General features: G+C 37.9%; 1 protein-coding gene across 3 annotated transcripts in view; it reads left to right on the plus strand.

The window, feature by feature from the left end:
- The window catches only part of GPCPD1 (glycerophosphocholine phosphodiesterase 1), a 63003-nt gene extending 43624 nt beyond the window's left edge, over positions 1–19379 (plus strand). For all 3 annotated transcript variants that reach the window (XM_067707539.1, XM_067707540.1, XM_067707541.1), the window contains 5 exons: positions 732–797; positions 2175–2311; positions 2778–2913; positions 3338–3498; positions 15992–19379. In XM_067707539.1, coding sequence (XP_067563640.1) covers positions 732–797; positions 2175–2311; positions 2778–2913; positions 3338–3498; positions 15992–16181 — 690 coding nt within the window. In that variant the 3' untranslated portion in view covers positions 16182–19379. The remainder of the gene's footprint in view (positions 1–731; positions 798–2174; positions 2312–2777; positions 2914–3337; positions 3499–15991) is intronic.
- Positions 19380–19597: the final 218 nt, after the last annotated feature.

A 19597-nucleotide genomic window follows, 5' to 3' on the forward strand; every position in this document is an offset into this window, starting at 1 on the left:
GCATAGGCTTAGTTGCTCCGTGGCATGTGAGATCTTCCCAGACCAGGACTTGAACCCGTGTCCCCAGCATTGGCAGGCAGATTCTTAACCACTGTGCCACCAGGGAAGTCCAAAATTTCTAGATAATTTAGATATATTGACACTATATTATTTGTTAATTTATATAGATATAGACTTATTTATTTATGAGCCTCTTTAATTTGGAGTTAACATCTTTCCAGGAGGTTATCACTGTGGTGTTAAGCATCACCACCTTCACAGCAAGCTAGAAATCATGGTTTTTCATATAACCATATCTTAGTAAAGTAGACTGACATACCTGAATGCAATTCAGAAAACATGACAAATGTCTTTTTAAATTCATGAGGCTGCCTATCTTATTACTGCTCACTTTAGCTGTTCAGTAGTGATGGTGAAAAGGATTTTAGGTCAGGATCATCTTTGCGGTTAGTAGTGATCGATTATCACAGATATTGCTAAAGACTACTGCCTTTGCTATTTAATTTCTTTTGACTTTCTTATTCAACTTAATCATCAACCAGGTTGTCAGTTTGAGTATAAGAAAAGATAGTGGTTTTTGCTGAAGGCACAAAACACTTTATCCTTACTAGTGATATGTTTTCTTATAGTTTGCTTTTTGTAATTAATCCATTTTTCTTTTTTCCTTCTTATTCTACCATTCATCTCACCAAAAATGAAACAAAATTTACCACCAACAAACACAACTCTAGGTTTTAGAGTCTTTGCCAGAAGATGTAGGGTTTAACATAGAAATAAAATGGATCTGCCAACAAAGGGTAAGTCATTTTCCATGTGGCACATTCTTCGTTCCTCCCTCCCCCGTTTCTTAAAATGCATTCATTCCTGTCTCTTTGTTTTAATGGAATAAATGAAACTGAAATTGTGGCTTCTTCCAGCAAGCACAGTGCTTGTTGGAACTTTGAAGTAAAGTATATCTTACACTTACACTAATATTTAAGTTCTTAAAAGTAGTGATGAATGTATTATAGTAGAAATTCTAATTTACATGTGTCTCATGTGCACATTAATATGGATGGTTTCTGGGCACACTTATAAAGTGAACAGTGAGAACTGTGGCCAGTCAGAACTTTATAACTCTGATTAGTTTTTTGGTTTTTTTTTTTTAACCCCCGTCTCAATATATACCTTAAATAAGTGCCTAAGCAGTTTTCTGTTAAGTGGCAGTAGCTAGTAATAATTAATCAGGAAAAGAAATTTCTGCAGACATGTTTTAAATCACTCTGAAATTTAGTCATTCTTTTGTTCAATAATTATTGAAAAGCTGCTATGCGCCAGGCATTTTCTGAGTTCTGTGCTTACGTAGTGAAGAAAACAGAATAAAGCCTTGCCTTCCTGAAACTTAACAGTCTTTTAGTCGAGGAAAACAACTTGGATGTATCAGATGGGGATATGTGTAAATGGATAAGGCTGCATGGTAAGAGGGCTGATTGGGGTGGGGGGACATTGGAAGTAGTTAATCCAGGCATCATGATTGGGCAGTCCTGGTATTTGTTCTGGTCAGAATAATCTATACCTGCCCTTAAAGCATGTCTTCTATGTAGCTATTTATGATAAGCCGGTCCTGGCTAACATATAACATGGAAGTGCACAACCATGCTTTTTCTAGTAGGTGATTTTTAGTTTTCAGAACTTTTAGAATTATTGTAATGACTAATACTTAAAATTTTTAATATTTGAATATCAATAGGGCTCTTGGTATCTTAGCTATAATTAGAAAATTATTTTTATTATTTATTGAGGGCACTTGATATGCCTAAGACTCAAAGAATGAGATTTTTAACTGGTAATTCTTAATTACCAGGGTTTTTGGGGTAGTGAGTTAGCAAACGAAGTGGAGTCTTTTTGTCCACTTATAGTTTATGAAGATTGCATAAAAATATTTTAAAGTCATGGTAGATTTCAAATTTCCAGAGTTTTAGTTTTTATTTTGTTAACCTTATTAAAGCAAAAGTCTTTTGATGTTATAATTGCTTTGTATATAAGTGTCTCTATACCTGATTATGGTAATAATTCACACAGGCCTTTGCTTTCTCATCTGTAAAATAAGAGTTGGACTAAATGTTCTCGAGAATTTTTCCTAGCACTGTGATTCTAAGGTATTTAATGACTTGTTTTCCTATTCTTCTATATAGGATGGAATATGGGATGGTAACTTATCAACATATTTTGACATGAATCTGTTTTTGGATATAATTTTAAAAACTGTCTTAGAAAATTCTGGGAAGAGGAGAATAGTATTTTCTTCATTTGATGCAGATATTTGCACAATGTGAGTAATTCAGTTTTTTTCTCCTATATGCTTAGACTGTAGCTAGGACTAAGGGCACAGAGATTGTAGTTGGAGGTGGGGAAGTTCCCAGACTTCACCCTTGATTTGTCTTCTCAGTCCCATTGTATATATTCTCTACTGGGATGGCCTCCACACCCGCTGGGTTATAGCACCTCATGCCTTGTGTTTCATTTTACAGATGTATAATATCCTCCTTACCAAATTGTAAGCCCTCAAGGGATTTCTTTTTGCCCATTTCTGAGAATATTTTAACTCTTGTATAGAATAATTTAAATTTTTCTTTTTTTGACTAAAAGGCAATACACATTAATGGTGGTTATATCTCAGTAATGAGTATGCTTTTAAAATTTTGTTTCTTTATATTTTTAGTATTTTCTAAAATTTCAAAACAATATGTTATGGTTATCTCCCCAATGAAAAGTATTTTTTAAACTGTCTTTTTCAGGGTTCGGCAAAAGCAGAACAAATATCCCATATTATTTTTGACTCAGGGGAAATCTGATATTTACCCTGAACTCATGGACCTCAGATCTCGGACAACCCCCATTGCAATGAGCTTTGCACAGTTTGAAAATCTACTGGTAAGCTGTGGTTGAATATTTTAATATTTGTTTTTTAAAAATGTTTTAGAGCACTAGTAAATAAAGTTATATATTAATTTAACATCTACTTGGTTAGTTTTGACCTATGTATAATGAGCAGGTAGCTCTACTTAAAATGAGGATATTAAATCTCAGACTGAAAAGCAGTTAAATGATCACCACCAACAAAGATTTTCTTGCAGACCTAGGTTAAGTAAGTTTTGTAGTTTAGTTTTCTGAGTGGGTTTTATGAATCATCTAAAACGGTTAGATTGTAAACTTGTTTGATCGCATAAATTGGAAGAAAAAATTCTAACGTTTTCTTTCCCTGTCCATTCTGCTTTGCAGCAGGTTCTTATTAGTTATGTATTTTATACATATAATAAGTTTCTCTTTCATGAGTAACTTATCTTTCTTCTTTTAGGGGATAAATGCACATACTGAAGACCTTCTCAGAAACCCATCCTATATTCAAGAGGCAAAAGCTAAGGGACTGGTCATATTCTGCTGGGGTGATGATACCAATGATCCTGAAAACAGAAAGAAATTAAAGGAATTTGGAGTTAATGGTCTAATTTATGATAGGTATTTGTTTTTCATGAAAAATTTTAATGGATTGTTAGAAAAAAAGTAGAAATATCTTAACATTTGTCAGTGGAATTTTTCAAATTTTGAAGTTATACCACAGTCACTTGGGAAGCTTGTTTAAAAATTCAGATGACTGGGCCCTAACCCAGATGTATTGAGTCATCTTGCGGGTGAAGGTGGCCGCCCTAGACCTCTTCTCTATCTACACCAACTTTCTTGGTGATCTCATCCAGTTCTGTGCCTTTTCCTACTTTTGTATATCCCCAACTCAAGCCTTTCCCCTGACCTCTAAACTTTTATATCCATCTATCAACGCCTATTCTTCCTATAGACTTCCTGATTTCAGTATAAATGACAACTTTCTTTCCAGTTTCTGAGGCCAGATCCCTGGAGTCTTTCATGATTGTGTTCTTTATCTCATACCCAAATCCAATCAGACAAAATCAGAATCATGTTGATTCTGTCTTCGAAATATATCCTGAATCCTTTACTGTTGTCACTCTCCACTAAGCCACATCGTTTCTCAGGTGGATTATGAAAGTAACCTGCTTACTGGGACTGCGTCCACTCATACACCCTGCTGTCCATTATGGGGGCGGGCAGGACTGAAAACTGAAGTCAGATCATGTTACTGCTTAACCTTCCCCCCTATTCTGTGTCTCCTAGTGTAAAATCCCACATCCTTACAAGGCCCTACGTGAGATGATCCCCGCCCCCCCCCAATTGGCCTCCTGCTGTTTCTCTTCTGATAAAGATGTCAGGAAAGACTAAAATGTCACCTTCTTAGTAGGGCCTTCCCCGAATATCCTAATTCAAATCAAAACCTCTACTCACAGTGCACTTCCTGACTTTTCTCCATACATTTACCACCACGTGATATATCCATATACATACTATATTTTACTTATTTTCTCCCCAACCTCCTTTCCCATCCCACCCCCAACACACCCCCACAAACAGAAGCTCCATGAGGGCAAGACTTTGCCTGTTTTGTGCACTGCTGTATCACCAGAGGTTAGATGTAGAAGCTCAAAATATTTGTTGAACTAATCTTTTCTTTTTAAATAAACTCCCTGGGTGTTTAGGATGTAAGTCTGAGATCTCAGAGAGATGAAAAGGTTGCTCAGCGTAAAGAAATTTTGGGTTAGAGGGAATGTCATTTGTCCTGCTGAGGGGATTAATGGGCTTGCTAATGCTTGAGCAGCATCATACAAAGAGTAAGTGATGAAATTGTTACCAGGCCTGCTTTAAAAAATACAGTCGTTGGATTTAGTTTATATTACTGTTTGTTCTATAAAGTTATATCACTTTCTTAATAAAGCTTTTCCCCACCCCAACTTTTTTGTCTGAATTAGTCTGGTTTTAAAACTGCCACCCGGATAATGCCTGCCTTTTAAAGTGTTTGGTTAATACTGCTTTAAGTGGCATGATTCATAGCTCTTTTTAATAGACGTTTCCAACTTATTAAAGGAAAATTAAAATTTTTAAATTACAATTTGATGGAAGTGCTTTATTTAGCAAATTTTGGGAGAATATTTCTTTCTTGGAGGAGGAGGAAGGGATGATTGCAAATATTTTCAGGCAAGAAAAGTATATTGTGAGATTATACCAGGTATGGCAGTTGTAGGGTATACAAATTTTAGTTAGATCCTTCACTAAAGGGCCTTACTTGGTTGTAGCCAAACACTGACCTTGCAGGGAGAACAGGAAGATACTATGTGATACAAAAGGCCCTAAAGAAAGTGAGTTCTTCCTGGCTCAGGGTCAACAAGAATAATTTTAAAGAGGAAGGATTGAGTTGGATTTGGGCAGGGGTGGGGTGGGGTGGGGGGGTTAAATCAGCTTTGACAGGATTTGCGTTTTAGGCAGAGGTGCAAGCAGGCACCAGGGCAGGACTGTGTTGAGGGTGTGGAGGATGTTGAGGAGGCAGCCCAGCACTGGCCTTCTGTTCAGACCTGATGAGAGGAGAGGTGGACTGTGTTAGAGTCAAGTCAGTCTTTATTATCCTTGGAAGTTTTTTCTTCTTTTTTCAATTTTAGTCAAAGAACTACATATGTATATATAATCAGCCACACTTATGTGTGTGTTGTGTGTGTGTGTATATACTTCAAATAGTTCTACAAGACTAACAGTAAAAACCAACAGTCCTGGGAATTCCCTGGCGGTCTGTGGTTAGGACTCTGTGCTTTCACTGCTGAGGGCCCGGGTTCAGTCCCTGGTTGGGAAGCTAAGATCCCACAAGCCGTGAGGTGCAGCCAAAAAAAAAATTTAAAAAAACAAACTAGCAGTCCCTTACACCTATCCCTTCCATTGTCTCTAGCTGAATTCCTGTGCCCTAATATTTTTTGGAACTATTTCTTGGTACTTAAGGTGCTTATGCTATTACTTTTTCATTACCAAATTTAGACCTATAGAAGGTTTGAATGATAGTGATTCAGAAGAACCTTTGTTTCATTTTACATGTGGGAGCATTGTGATGTGTTTTAGTTTATCAAAAACCAATTTGTTCTCTTTTACAAAGGCATTAACACAGATTTTGCATTTAATCATGGTTTTGTGATATATTATAAGCTGCTATGCTTGATTTGCTGATATTTGGAATTTCTGCATTTGTAGTAATGAGTAAGGTGGCCTTTAATTTACCTTTATCAAATGGTTGTTGTCTAATTTTGGCATGAGGATAATACTTGCCTCGTAGAGTAAATTGAGCAATGTTTCCTCTTTCTATACTGTGTCTGCTCAAATTATTTTTAAAAATTCAGTAACAGACACCCACATTTAAAGAACATTATTATTAGATTTGAACTCCCCTGTGTTCTCCTCTCTAATTCTATGCCCCTACCTCCTCCCATAGATATAACTGACAAGCAAGCAATTACTCTCTTTTAAAAGTTTTTAAATTCTTATATCTATCGCTAAACAATATAACATTTAGTTTTTCATGGCTTTAAGCTTTATTTGTACTCTTTTCCTACTTGTTATATTCTTAAAATCAATCCATTTGTTACGTTTAGCTGTACTTTATTCATCTTCCTGGCTGTATGATTCTACCACAATTTATTCTACTATTGGAGAACACTGAGGTGGTTGCCAGGTGTTTGTTTGTTTGTTTGTTTTTGTTTTGCGGTATGCTGCCCTCTGACTGTTGTGGCCTCTCCTGTTGTGGAGCACAGGCTCCCGATGCGCAGGCTCAGCAGCCATGGCTCACGGGCCCAGCCACTCCTCAGCATGTAGAATCTTCCTGGACTAGGGCACGAACCCGTGTCCCCTGCATCGGCAGGTGGACTCTCAACCACTGCGCCACCAGGGAAGCCCTTTTTTTTTTTTTTCAGGTTTTTGCTATTACAGTGTTTGCTGTAAACATCGTTGACCAGCTGTCCTATGGTACGTGTATAAGTTTCTTTAGGGCAGTGACTTAAACCTTTTGACCCCAAAATCAGTTAGAAATGCATTTCACGTTGCAGCCCAGTGCACACATAGATATGTATATCTACAAGTGTGTACCTGAAACTAAATTAAAAAGATAATGCCCCTTGAATATTTTATTTATATGTGTGTGCTTTTTAAATGATTGTGCCACTGGCTCACACCTATTTCAATGCTTTTCTTAACTTTCTGAACTGATTTTGTGACCCACTAGGTCTCTAGCTCAGCATGACAAGACATCCGTCCGTGGGTCAGGCATTGGAAGTACAGCAGGAATATGGGTACATGGAGTGGGCTGTTCAATGCTCATTGGAGCCTCCTACCAGTTCTCAGGAGTAGGCCACCCATAATAAACCTGTCAGGTAGAGTGGACACTGAATCAACACATGTTAAATGGCTCAGGGCACTCTGTCTGTAGGTTTCAAAGCTGGTAGGGTGGGCAGGGGCTCTCCTGGAGTGATAGCCCTGAGCATACCTGCCCACCCATGCAGGCTCCTCCAGTACATATTGTTTGACTTCTTTGGGCACAGCTGCCATGCTGAGCTACAGTTCTTGTGTCAGACCTTCTGTGTCCTGTAGTCCAAATCTTTTTCTTTTACTTTACTGTCATTTTTATGGAACACATCCTTCAGTATCTTCTTGAGAAAGGATGGAAAGTAAATGTTTTTGAGGTCTTGTGTGTCTGGAAGTATTGTGGCCAGGCATAAAATTCCATGTTAGAAATCATTTTCCTTTAGACTTTTAAAAGCATTTCTCCATCCTCTTCACAATTCCATTGTGCTGTTAAGGAATGTGAAACCATGTTGATTCCTACTCCCTCACATGTGATTTCTTTGTTTCTTCTCTGGAAGTTTGGAGATTCTTCTCATCACCAGTGTTCTAAACTTTCATAGAGATGGTCTTGTGGGTCTGGTTTTACCCATCGTGCTGGACACTTGGTAGCCCTTTTAGTCTATTGATACATGTCCTTGAAGATGTGGAATAGTGAATTATTTCTTTGATTTTTATTTCTTCCATTTTTCTGAGTTTGTTTTTTTTTTCTTTATAGAATCCTTTTGTTGTATATTATACACTCCTGGACGAGACTTAAAGTTCTTTATCTTTTCTCATATTTTCTATCTTTGTCTTTTCCACTTTCAAAGATTTCCTCAACCTTATCTTCCACTCATGCTATTGAGTTTTTCATATCTGCTATTGTGTTTTTAATTTTCAAGAACTGTCCTTTTTTCTCTGGATTCTCTTTTTTCTATATATAGTTAAAAAATCCTGTTCTCATTTGATGAAAGTACTATTTGAAGGCATTAAGGAACTTTTTTAAAAAAAATTTTCTTTTGCTTACTACCTTACCTGTTAGAAGCTTTCCTCAGATACTTAGAAATTCTTGGCTGCTTCTTAGGATAAGGAATTAAGATCTAAAAAGCTTGTTGGAAGCTCTGAGCATGTGAATAGGGCTTATGGGGTTTTACTATGGGGTGATCTGGGTGACCTGTTTGGTCATACATCTGTCAGTAGATTAAAAAACTTTGCTTTTTGACTAGTCAGATTCCTCGTAGAAGACGCTATAATATATTCTTAGAGGATACAGGTCTGGTTTCTTGGAGTCAAGTGTGGGAAGAGAGATGGGGGAAGGAGGGCATGTCTGTATTTAGCATGTGTTGTATTTGTACCATCTCTAATATCCCTGATGCTGATGGCCATTTTATAAAATGCCCCAAACTCTCTAACCTGGTCTTGTCCTCCATTCCAGATTTCCTGTTTAATTCTGGAAATAAACCTCAACCAAGTGGGGTAAGAGCAGCCTCCACAGCAGGGAGTAAGAGGAAGGGAACCACTTGCTGCTGCTCAAGCCTTCATCTCATTGTCCCTCTTTGAGCCCCTTCCTTCCCCCCCAAGATTTACAGAAGTTTGGGGCTGCTTTTAACTCACCCTTTTCATTTTTTCAACTACTGGCTTGTGGTTTGACCTATCCATTCTGCTAACTGAAACACTTTGTTATTACTTAATCCATCTGTTTTCTAGCTTCCAAAATTCTGTTGTACTGTCTCTTTGGTTCTTCTCATGTTCAGTGAATTTTCTTTTAATACCTTTATTTTATTTTTAACACAATATAGGGGGTGAACTTAGATGCTTTTGTTCCGTCTGATACCTTGACCCAGAGGTAACTTTTCATTCTCTTATGTATGTCTTTAACAGAAAGTCTTTATATTAGAATAGTCAAATACTTAATAGAATCAATACTTTAAAAATCTTGTTTAAGAAATTATTCCCTACTGTGAGGTCATAAAGAGTTAGTTCCTCACATAAATTGTCTGGCTTTCACACTTAAAGCATGAAAGACCTTCCTTTCTCTGCTGATAGGCAATGCTAGTGCTGCCATTGTCACTTGGGGCTTTTTCTGGACTCTCAACTCTAGGTACACCTGCCAGTACTGCATAGCTTTAGGATAATTTTCACACTGGTGAGAAGTCCTTTATTTTATTTTACTTTATTTCATTATTATTTTTTTGGCGGCACCGCATGGCGTGCAGGGTCTTAGTTGCCCAACCAAGGATGAAACCCGTGCCCACTGCAGTGGAAGCTTGGAGTCTTTTTTTTTGCGGGGGTGGGTATTTTATTTATTTATTTCCTTATTATCTATTTTATACATATTAGTGAATATATGTAAATCCCAATCTACCAATTCACCCCCCTCCACCCTGCTTTACCCCTTGGTGTCCATACGTTTGTTCTCTACATCTGTGTCTCTATTTCTGCCCTGAAAACAGGTTCATCTGTACCATTTTTCTAGATTTCACATATATGCATTAATATAGGATATTTGTTTTTCTCTTTCTGACTTAACTTCACACTGTATGACAGTCTCAAGGTCCATCCACGTCTCTACAAATGACCCAATTTCGTTCCTTTTTATCTCTGAGTAATATTCCATTGTATATATGTGCCACATTTTCTTTACCCATTCATCTGTCGATGGACACTTAGGTTGTTTCTATGTCCTGGCTATTGTAAATAGAGCTGCAGTGAACATTGGGGTGCATGTTTTTTTTTTAATTATGGTTTTCTCTGGGTATATGCCCAGTAGTGGGATTGCTGGGTCATATGATAGTTCTATTTTTAGTTTTTTTAAGGCACCACCATACTGTTCTCCATAGTGGCTGTATCAATTTACATTCCCACCAACAGTGCAAGAGGGTTCCCTTTCTTCCACACCCTCTCCAGCATTTATTGTTCGTAGATTTTTTGATGACCATTCTGACTGGTGTGAGGTGATACAGCATTGTAGTTTTGATTTGCATTTCTCTAATTATTAGTCACGTTGCACATCCTTTCATGTGTTTGTTGGCAATCTGTATGTCTTCTTTGGAGAAATGTCTGTTTAGGTCTTCTGCCCATTTTTGGATTGGGTTGTTTGTTTTTTTGATATTGAGCTGCATGAGCTGCTTGTAAATCTTGGAGATTAATCCTTTATCAGTTGCTTCATTTGCAAATATTTTCTCCCATTCTGAGGGTTGTTTCTTTGTTTTGTTTCTTGTTTCCTTTGCTGTGCAAAAGCTTTGAAGTTTCATTAAGTCCCATTTATTTATTTTGTTTTTATTTCCATTTCTCTAGGAGGTGGGTCAAAAAGGGTCTTGCTGTGATTTATGTCATAGAGTGTTCTGCCTATGTTTTCCTTTAAGAGTTTGATAGTGTCTGGCCTTACATTTACGTCTTTATTCCTTTTTGAGTTTATTTTTGTGTAGGGTGTTAGGGAGTGTTCTAATTTCATTCTTTTACATTCAGCTGTCCAGTTTTCCCAGCACCACTTATTGAAGACACTGTGTCTTTTCTCCATTGTATATCCTTGCCTCCTTTGTCATAGATTAGTTGACCATAGGTGTGTGGGTTTATCTCTGGGCTTTCTGTCCTGTTCCATTTATCTGTATTTCTGTTTTTGTGCCAGTACCATATTGTCTTGATTACTGTAGCTTTGTAGTATAGTCTGAAGTCAGGGAGTCTGATTCCTCCAGCTCCATTTTTTCCCCTCAAGATTGCTTTGGCTATTCGGGGTCTTTTGTGTCTCCATACAGATTTTAAGATTTTTTGTTCTAGTTCTGTAGAAAATGTCACTGGTAATTTGATAGGGATTGTACTGAATCCGTGGATTTCTTTGGGTACTATAGTCATTTTGACAATATTGATTCTTCCAATCCAAGAACATGGTATATCTTACCATCTGTTTGTGTTGTCTTTGATTTCTTTCATCACTGTCATATAGTTCTGTGAGTATAAGTCTTTTGCCTCCTTAGGTAGATTTATTCCTAGGTATTTTATTCTTTTTGTTGCAGTGGTGAATGGGATTGTTCCCTTAATTTCTTTCTGATTTTTTCATCATTAGTGTATAGGAGTACAAGAGATTTCTGTACATTAATTTTGTATCCTGCTACTTTAACAAACTCATTGATTAGCCCTGATAGTTTTCTGGTGACATCTTTAGGATTTTCTGTGTGTAGTATCATGTCATCTGCAAACAGTGACAGTTTTACTTCTCTTTTCCGATTTGGATTCCTTTTATTTCGTTTTCTTCTCTGATTGCCATGGCTAGGAATTCCAAAACTATGTTGAATAAAAGTAGCAAGAGTGGACATCCTTGTCTTGTTCCTGATCTTAGAGGAGATGCTTTCAGTTTTTCACCATTGAGAATGATGTTTGCTATGGGTTTGTCATATATGGTCTTTATTATGTTGAGGTAGGTTCCCTCTATGCTCACTTTCTGGAGTTTTTATTATAAATGGGTGTTGAATTTTGCAAAAGCTTTTCCTGCATCTATTGAGATGATCATATGGCTTTTCTCCTTCAATTAGTTAATATGGTGTGTCACATTGATTTGCATATATTGAAGAATCCTTGCATCCCTGGGATAAATCCCACTTGATCATGGTGTATGATCCTTTTAATGTTTTGTTGGATTCTGTTTGCTAGTATTTTGTTGAGGATTTTTGCATCTATATCAGTGATATTGGTCTGTAATTTTCTGTTTTTGTAATACCCTTGTCTGGTTTTGGTATCAGGGTGATGGTGGCCTCATAGAATGAGTTTGGGAGTGTTCCTTCCTCTGCAGGTTTTTGGAAGAGTTTGAGAAGGATGGGTGTTAGCTCTTCTCTGAATGTTTGATAGAAGCCATCTGGTCCTGGACTTGTGTTTCTTGGAAGATTTTTAATCACACTTTCAATTTCATTACTTGTGATTGGTCTGTTCATATTTTCTGTTTCTTCCTGGTTTAGTCTTGGAAGGTTATACCTTTCTAAGAATTTGTCCATTTCCTCCAGGTTGTCAGTTTTATTGGCATATAGTTGTTTGTAGTAGTCTCATGATGCTTTTTATTTCTGTGGTGTCCGTTGTAACTTCTCCTTTTTCATTTCTAATTTTATTGATTTGAATCCTCTCCCTCTTGATGAGTCTGGCTAAAGGTTTATCAAGGTTGTTTTATCTTCTCAAAGAACCAGATTTTAGTTTTATTAATCTTTGCTTTTTTTTTTTTTTTTTTGTGATATGCGGGCCTCTCACTGTTGTGACCTCTCCTGTTGAGCACAGGCTCTGGATGCACAGGTTCAGCAGCCATGGCTCACAAGCCCAGCCGCTCCATGGCATGTGGGATCGTCCCAGACCGGAGCACGAACCCATGTCCCCTGCATCAGCAGGTGGACTCTCAACCACTGCACCACCAGGGAAGCCCTTTGCTATTGTTTTGTTTCTATTTCATTTATTTCTGCTCTGATCTTAATGATTTCTTTCCTTCTACTAACTGGGTTTTGTTTGTTCTTCTTTCTCTAGTTCCTCTAGGTAAAAAGTTAGATGTTTATTTGAGATTTTTCTTGTTTCTTGAGGTGGGATATATTGCTATAAACTTCCCTCTTAGAACTGTTTTTGCTGCATCCCATAGGTTTTGGATCGTCATGTTTTTGTTTTCATTTGTCTGTATGTATTTTTTGATTTCCTCTTTGATTTCTTCAGTGATCTCTTGTTTATTTACTAGTATTTAGCCTCTGTGTGTTTATGGCTTTTACATATTTTCCCTCTAATTTCTAATCTCATAGTGTTATGGTCGGAAAAGATGCTTGATATGATTACAGTTTTCTTAAATTTACCAAGGTGTGATTTATGACCGAAGATGTGATCTATCCTTCAGAATGTTCCATGTGCACTTGAAATGAAAGTGTAATCTGCTGTTTTCAGATGGAATGTCCTATAAATATCAATTAAATCTATCTGGCCTATTGTGTTTCTTTATTAATTTTCTGAATGGATGATCTATCCATTGGTGTAAGTGAGGTGTTAAAGTCCCCCACTATTACTGTGTTACTGTTGATTTCCTCTTTTATAGCTGTTAGCAGTTGCCTTATGTATTGAGGTGCTCCTATGTTGGGTGCGTATATATTTGTAATTGATCTTGGATTGATCCCTTGATCATTATGTAGTGTCCTTCCTTGTCTCTTGTAACATTCTTTATTTTAAAGTCTATTTTATCTGATATGAGTATTGCTCCTCCAGCTTTCTTTTGATTTCCATTTGCATGGAATATCTTTTTCCATCCCCTCACTTTCAGTCTGTATGTGTCCCTAGGTCTGAAGTGGGTCTCCTGTAGGCAGCATATATATAGTCTTGTATTTTTTATCTATTCAGCAAGCCTGTGTCTTTTGCTTGCAGCATTTAATCCATTTACATTTAAGGTAATTATCGATATGTATGTTCCTATTACCATTTTCTTAATTGTTATGGGTTTGTTTTTGTTGGTCCTTTTGTTCTCTTATGTTTCCCACTTAGAGAAGTTCCTTTACCCTTTGTGTAGAGCTGGTTTGGTGGTGCTGAATTCTCTTAGCTTTTGCTTGTCTGTAAAGCTTTTGATTTCTCTGTCAAATCTGAATTAGATCCTTGCTGGGTAATCTTGCTTGTAGGTTCTTCCCTTTTATCACTTTAAACATATCGTGGCACTCCCGTCTGGCTTCCAGAGTTTCTGCTGAGAAATCAGCTGTTAACCTTATGGGAGTTCCCTTGTATGTTATTTGTCAGTTTTCCCTTGTTGCTTTTAATAATTTTTCTTTGTCTTTAATTTTTGTCAATTTTTAAATTTTTAAATTTTGTCAATTTGATTACTATGTGTCTTGGCGTGTTTCTCCTTGGGTTTATCCTGCCTGGGACTCTCTGTGCTTCCTGGACTTGGGAGGCTGTTTCCTTTCCCATGTTAGGGAAGTTTTCGACTATAATCTCTTCAGATATTTTCTCGGGTCCTTTCTCTCTCTCTTCTCCTTTTGGGACCCCTATAATAAGAATGTTGTTGCGTTTAATGTTGTACCAGAGGTTTCTTAGGCTGTCTTCATTTCTTCTCATTCTTTATTCTGTTCTGCGGCAGTGAGTTTCACCCTTCTGTCTTCTAGGTCACGTATCTGTTCTTCTGCCTTAGTTATTCTGGTATTGATTCCTTCTAGTGTATTTTTCATTTCAGTTACTGTATTCATCTCTGTTTGTTTGTTCTTTAATTCTTCTAGGTCTTTGTTAAACATTTCTTGCATCTTCTCAATCTTTGCCTGCATTCTTTTTCCAAGGTCCTGGATCACCTTCACTATCATTCTGAATTCTTTTTCTGGACAGTTGCCTGTCTCCACTTCATTAAATTGTTTTTCGGGGGTTTTATCTTGTTCCTTCAACTGGGACATAGTCCTCTGCCTTTTCATTTTGTCTGTCTTTCTTTGATATTGGTTTTTCTTCCACAGGCTGCAGGATTGTAGTTCTTCTTGCTTCTGCTGTCTGCCTCTTGTGGGTGAGGCTATCTAAGAGGCTTGTGCAAGCTTCCTGATGGGAGGGACTAGTGAGCTGGGTTTTGCTCTGGTGGGCAGAGCTCAGTAAAACTTTAATCCACTTGTTTGCTGATGGGTGGTGCTGAGTTCCCTCTCTGTTGGTTCTTTGGCCTGAGTCCGCCCAGCACTGGAGCCTACAGGCTCTTTGGTGCGGCTAATTGTGGGCTCTGTGAGGGCTCACACCAATGAGTACTTCCCAGAACTTCTGCTCCCAGTATCCTGTCCCCGTGGTGAGCCACAGCCACCCGCCCCGCCTCTGCAGGACACCCTCCCAACTCTAGCAGGTGGGTCTGATTCAGTCTCCTGTGAGGTCACTGCTAGTTTCCCCTGGGTCCTTGTGCGCACACTACTTTGTGTGTGCCCTCCAAGAGTGGAGTCTCTGTTTCCCCAGTCCCGTCAAAGTCCTGCAGTCAAATCCCGCTGGCCTTCAAAGTCTGATTCTCAGGGGATTCCTTCTCTCGTTGCCAGACCCCCAGGTTGGGAAGCCTGACATGGGGCTCAGAACCTTCACTCCAGTGGGTGGACTTCTGTGGTGTAATTCTTCAGTTTGTGAGTCGCCCACCCAGCGATTATGGGATTTGATTTCATTGTGATTGAGCCCCTCCTACCATCTCATTGCAGCTTCTCCTTTGTCTTTGGGGTGTCTTTTTTGGTGAGTTCCAGTGTCTTCCTGTTGAGAATTGTTCAGCAGTTAGTTGTACTTCTGGTGCTGTCGCAAGAGAGAGTGAGTGCACGTCCTTCTCCTCCACCATCTTGAACCAATCCGGAAGCTCGGAGTGTTAACCACTGGGACTTCCACGGAAGTCCCGGGCAGTCCTTTTCATCTTGATCTTCAGTGCTTTGAAGTCAGAACTGGATATGAATTCTAGCTCTACTGTGTAGTAACTTTCCTTCCGTCAAATGAGGCATTGCTGATTGATTAACTTGGAGAAAAGATACTTGAAGAATCACTAATAAGCTACAGATTTCACATTCTGTCAATTTATAATCAGCTCTTTTGCTTCAGGGGTACAAAAGGCAGTGATGCTATTCTGGATTATTGGAAAGACTGGGAGAAGAGAAATATTTTTGAATAGAACTGATGCTTATATCTTTTAAAGAAAAAATAAGAGGACTCTGTAGTATAGGTGTTTTAGGCATTCGGTAAGCAAATTCTCCTGAAAAAGTTAAGCCAGGTCCTAAGTAAACCATAAAATTACCATATTTTATGTTTTGTGTTTTTTTCATCACAGGATATATGATTGGATGCCTGAACAGCCAAATATATTCCAAGTGGAGCAGTTGGAACGTCTGAAGCAAGAATTGCCAGAGCTTAAGAGCTGTTTGTGTCCCACTGTTAGCCGCTTTGTCCCCTCGTCTTTTTGTGGGGAGCCTGACATCCATGTGGATGCCAATGGCATAGATAATGTGGAGAATGCTTAGTGTTTATTGGACGGAGACCATTCGGGGCATGCATTGCTGTTCTGGGTATTCACTTTTCATCACTGAGCATTGTTTATCTATGCCTTTTAGGTTTTCAGTCCAGTGAAGCAATAATGAAGTATTTTAATATTTCACTACAGTTCTTGCTAGAATTTCAAGTATTCTATTTAAATCACTTGGCCAGGTATAATTACCAGTCAGTCTCTTTACAATGAAAAACTTTATTGGTTGGTAAATATTTTAAACTAAATATGTAAGTTATAATGTTAAACAAATATTCATTAAAAATATAACACTTTGAAATTAACTATACAAATATCTCATATTTACACTTATTACAGCTTTTCATTTGATCAGGTCTGAAATATTTAGCACTCAAGGAACATGACTATGCATAATTATACCTGACCATGGGAAAAATAAGTACCTCAAATGCATGCATTTGCACTGGTGATTCCAACTGCACAAACCTTTGTGCCATCTGTGTATTTTTGACATGAATTGACATTCACACCATTTTCATTCAGTATGAACCTTGAGGCTGCTGCCATTTCCCCACTTAACCAAACCAATGCCTGTGTAAATAGCCTAGAGGTGATCCTTGAAAACTTGTTTCATAAATCTTTCAAAAGTTGTTTTGCATAAATACTAAAATTTCAAAAAGCTGCAGGGTAACTTAATGTATAAAGTATTAAAAGAATGGATTGAAGACTTAGTACAGTAGATGATAATGTATAAATTCTGTTGAATGCATGCTTTTTGTTTTAAGCATGAGATAGTACACGTTTACTGTAAGTCCTTGCATCTGTGGTGCTAGGTGAGTGTGAGAAGGTGTCAAGGACAGAAAAATAATTTGTTGCCTAAAAAAAAAAAAAGGAAAAAAAAAGCCTATTTGTAGGCATTTTAAATATGCTTAAGTGTCTCTCACTACCTATTACACACCGTTGCTTTATGGGTTTGTTTTGTGTGTGTGTTGTACGGTAGTTAAATCTCTGTGCAGAAAAATAAATGTCCTGAATTCTTATATCCGTATTCTTTATTGGTTAATGAATATCATGCATGTAATTTATTTAGAAATGCAGAAGATTCTATTAAATGTATATGCATGTTGTTAGGATTATACCAAGGTTTCTTTCATTAGAAGCAGATTGTTTTGGCATAATTGTAACTTATGAATGAATGTTGAATAAAATACACAGATTTATTTTCTTCATTATAAAATGAAATTTCAAGAAGGTGTTACTTTTATAGCATTGGTTCTATATTATTATTATGAGAAATTGGAATTTAGTGTCTACTCTGCAAGGATGGCTTATTTGCATATACCTTTTATTGCATGTTCCTCACTAGGCAGTTTATTCATGTATTGACATGATTTGGTAGTAGCTGAGAACCTGAAACTTGGATTATATATTTGTATTTTTTTAAGCCAAGCAATGCAGCTTTGGTCAGATCTAAATTGTGTGAAGATAGGCTTTAAAAGCCTATGGTATTGTGTTTGTAACACTGATATTTAATGGAAAATAGTTTAGGAAATGGAGTCTTCTGCAGGGGTTTTATATACTTTTCTCATGTTGAAAGAGATTTTCCATCACTTGATGTGAATTAGGCACTTTTAGAAAACTCCTGAAAAAGAATTACTTTTCTTGATCTGCAGACCTGGTACAGTACAATTACCATTACCTTACAGTAACTTGATTAGCCATATGTGTATTTCAAGTCGTGTTTGTTTGCTCCTCCCCTGTGCCTTTCCAGTTCCAGCTCCATTTTGAAGACCTGCAGATCATGAAAAAACAGGAAAGGAAGTGATGTGGGGGTCAGTTTCCTGAACTGTGTAATTTGCTGAGAAGAGCTTACAGCCATTGCTTCTGACAAGGACAGGACCTCACTGCTCAGTTTCTTTCCTGTCTCTTCCTGACCTTATAAACACCAGGGTTAGTGGATGATTAACTCATAGCAAGCAGTGGCTCTCGTTTTTATAGGACTAGGTCCTGGCTTCCATATCACTAGCTATTGCCTTGTATACTCTGCTCCAGCTACACTGTACCTGTGCTAGGCCTTAGCCACGCCATATTCCTACACTACTTCCTGTCTGTAGCCATGTGACCTCTGCCTGGAAGCCTTCTTTTTCCTTGATACTTTCTCCCTGCCAAACTCATTTCTCCTTAAGCCATTCATTGACCTCTCTCCGCTGCACCCTTGCCAAAACTTAAGAAGGGATGAATCCACCTTTTCTACTCCATGGCCCAATGTTCATTCCTTGATCATGCCATGTATCATAGCACACTTTAGGTAGACATAGTTGAGGTTTGTCTCACCAGGCTGCAGGCACTTCAGGGGCAGGGACCTTGTCTTACAAATTTTTATTTCCACAGTGCATGAAACATAGTAGAAACTAAACTTTGGAATTGTGGGGATAATTTGTATCAAATGTCTTTTTGAATTAAGAGATTTAGTTATGTTTACTAAGAATGTAAAGTTTGAATTGGTTTACATTTGGCAGTTGGAACAGTTTATTGATGTCAGTTTTAAATGTAGAGGTATAATGTTAAATTATTTTATATTTTCTGGAAACTGAGTGAAATGTTTGATAAAATGCTGCCATTGTTCTCTGATAATTCCACTGTCCGGAATTACGTACTGTAACCGCCTGGATGTAAATGTGAGGACTACAGCTCATTGCTGTGTCAGTGGTGCCTGAGGGCAGCCACAGCCACCCGTGACCTCACTCCCATTGCTCCTTGTGACACTCGTCTTTCTTCTCCCGTCTGAAGCCCATGCTTAGGCCTACCTCAGCACCGCTTTCCTTGTCTTCCTTCTGCGTTCAGCTCAGGTGCCACCTCTTCCAAAAACCATTCCTCAGCTCATGATGCAAACAAGTACAGACAGCCTCTAAATCTTACCAGTTTTATTTTCAGCCTGGGTTTTAAACCCAGACAAGTTAACTGACTTACCGGGTTGGGACTAGAACTGGGCTTTGTGACTCCTAAACCCGTGTTCTTATACAATGCTGCCTTCTGAATTTTTGTGGCATTCTTTAGCATATGCTTTCTTGTAGTCCCACTTTTTATGTGCCTGTTATATTTCCCTAATAAGATTGTAAGCCCCTTAAGGGCAAGGACTTCATTGCATTTCTAGCACTACCATAGTGTTCTATACTTAGTTATGAACTAGATAAATAAATGGTGGTGAATACAATCCTAGTTTCTTAACTCAGATTGTTTCACAATATACATATGTTTTCATATGGTGTGCGTGGCCGTGTTGTCTGGAGTGTGTGTGCTTGCATGTGCATGTACGTTGGCATGTTTACACATGGAGTTCTCACTCTACCCGTTTCTTGGGGTCACATAGTTAAGGGGTTACCACAACCAATTTTCTAGTCCATGCTGAATGGGGACAGTCACGGGAATAAG

This window comes from Pseudorca crassidens, chromosome 15 (genome assembly GCF_039906515.1).
Source record: "Pseudorca crassidens isolate mPseCra1 chromosome 15, mPseCra1.hap1, whole genome shotgun sequence".
In the NCBI taxonomy this organism is placed as follows: Eukaryota; Metazoa; Chordata; class Mammalia; order Artiodactyla; family Delphinidae; genus Pseudorca; species Pseudorca crassidens.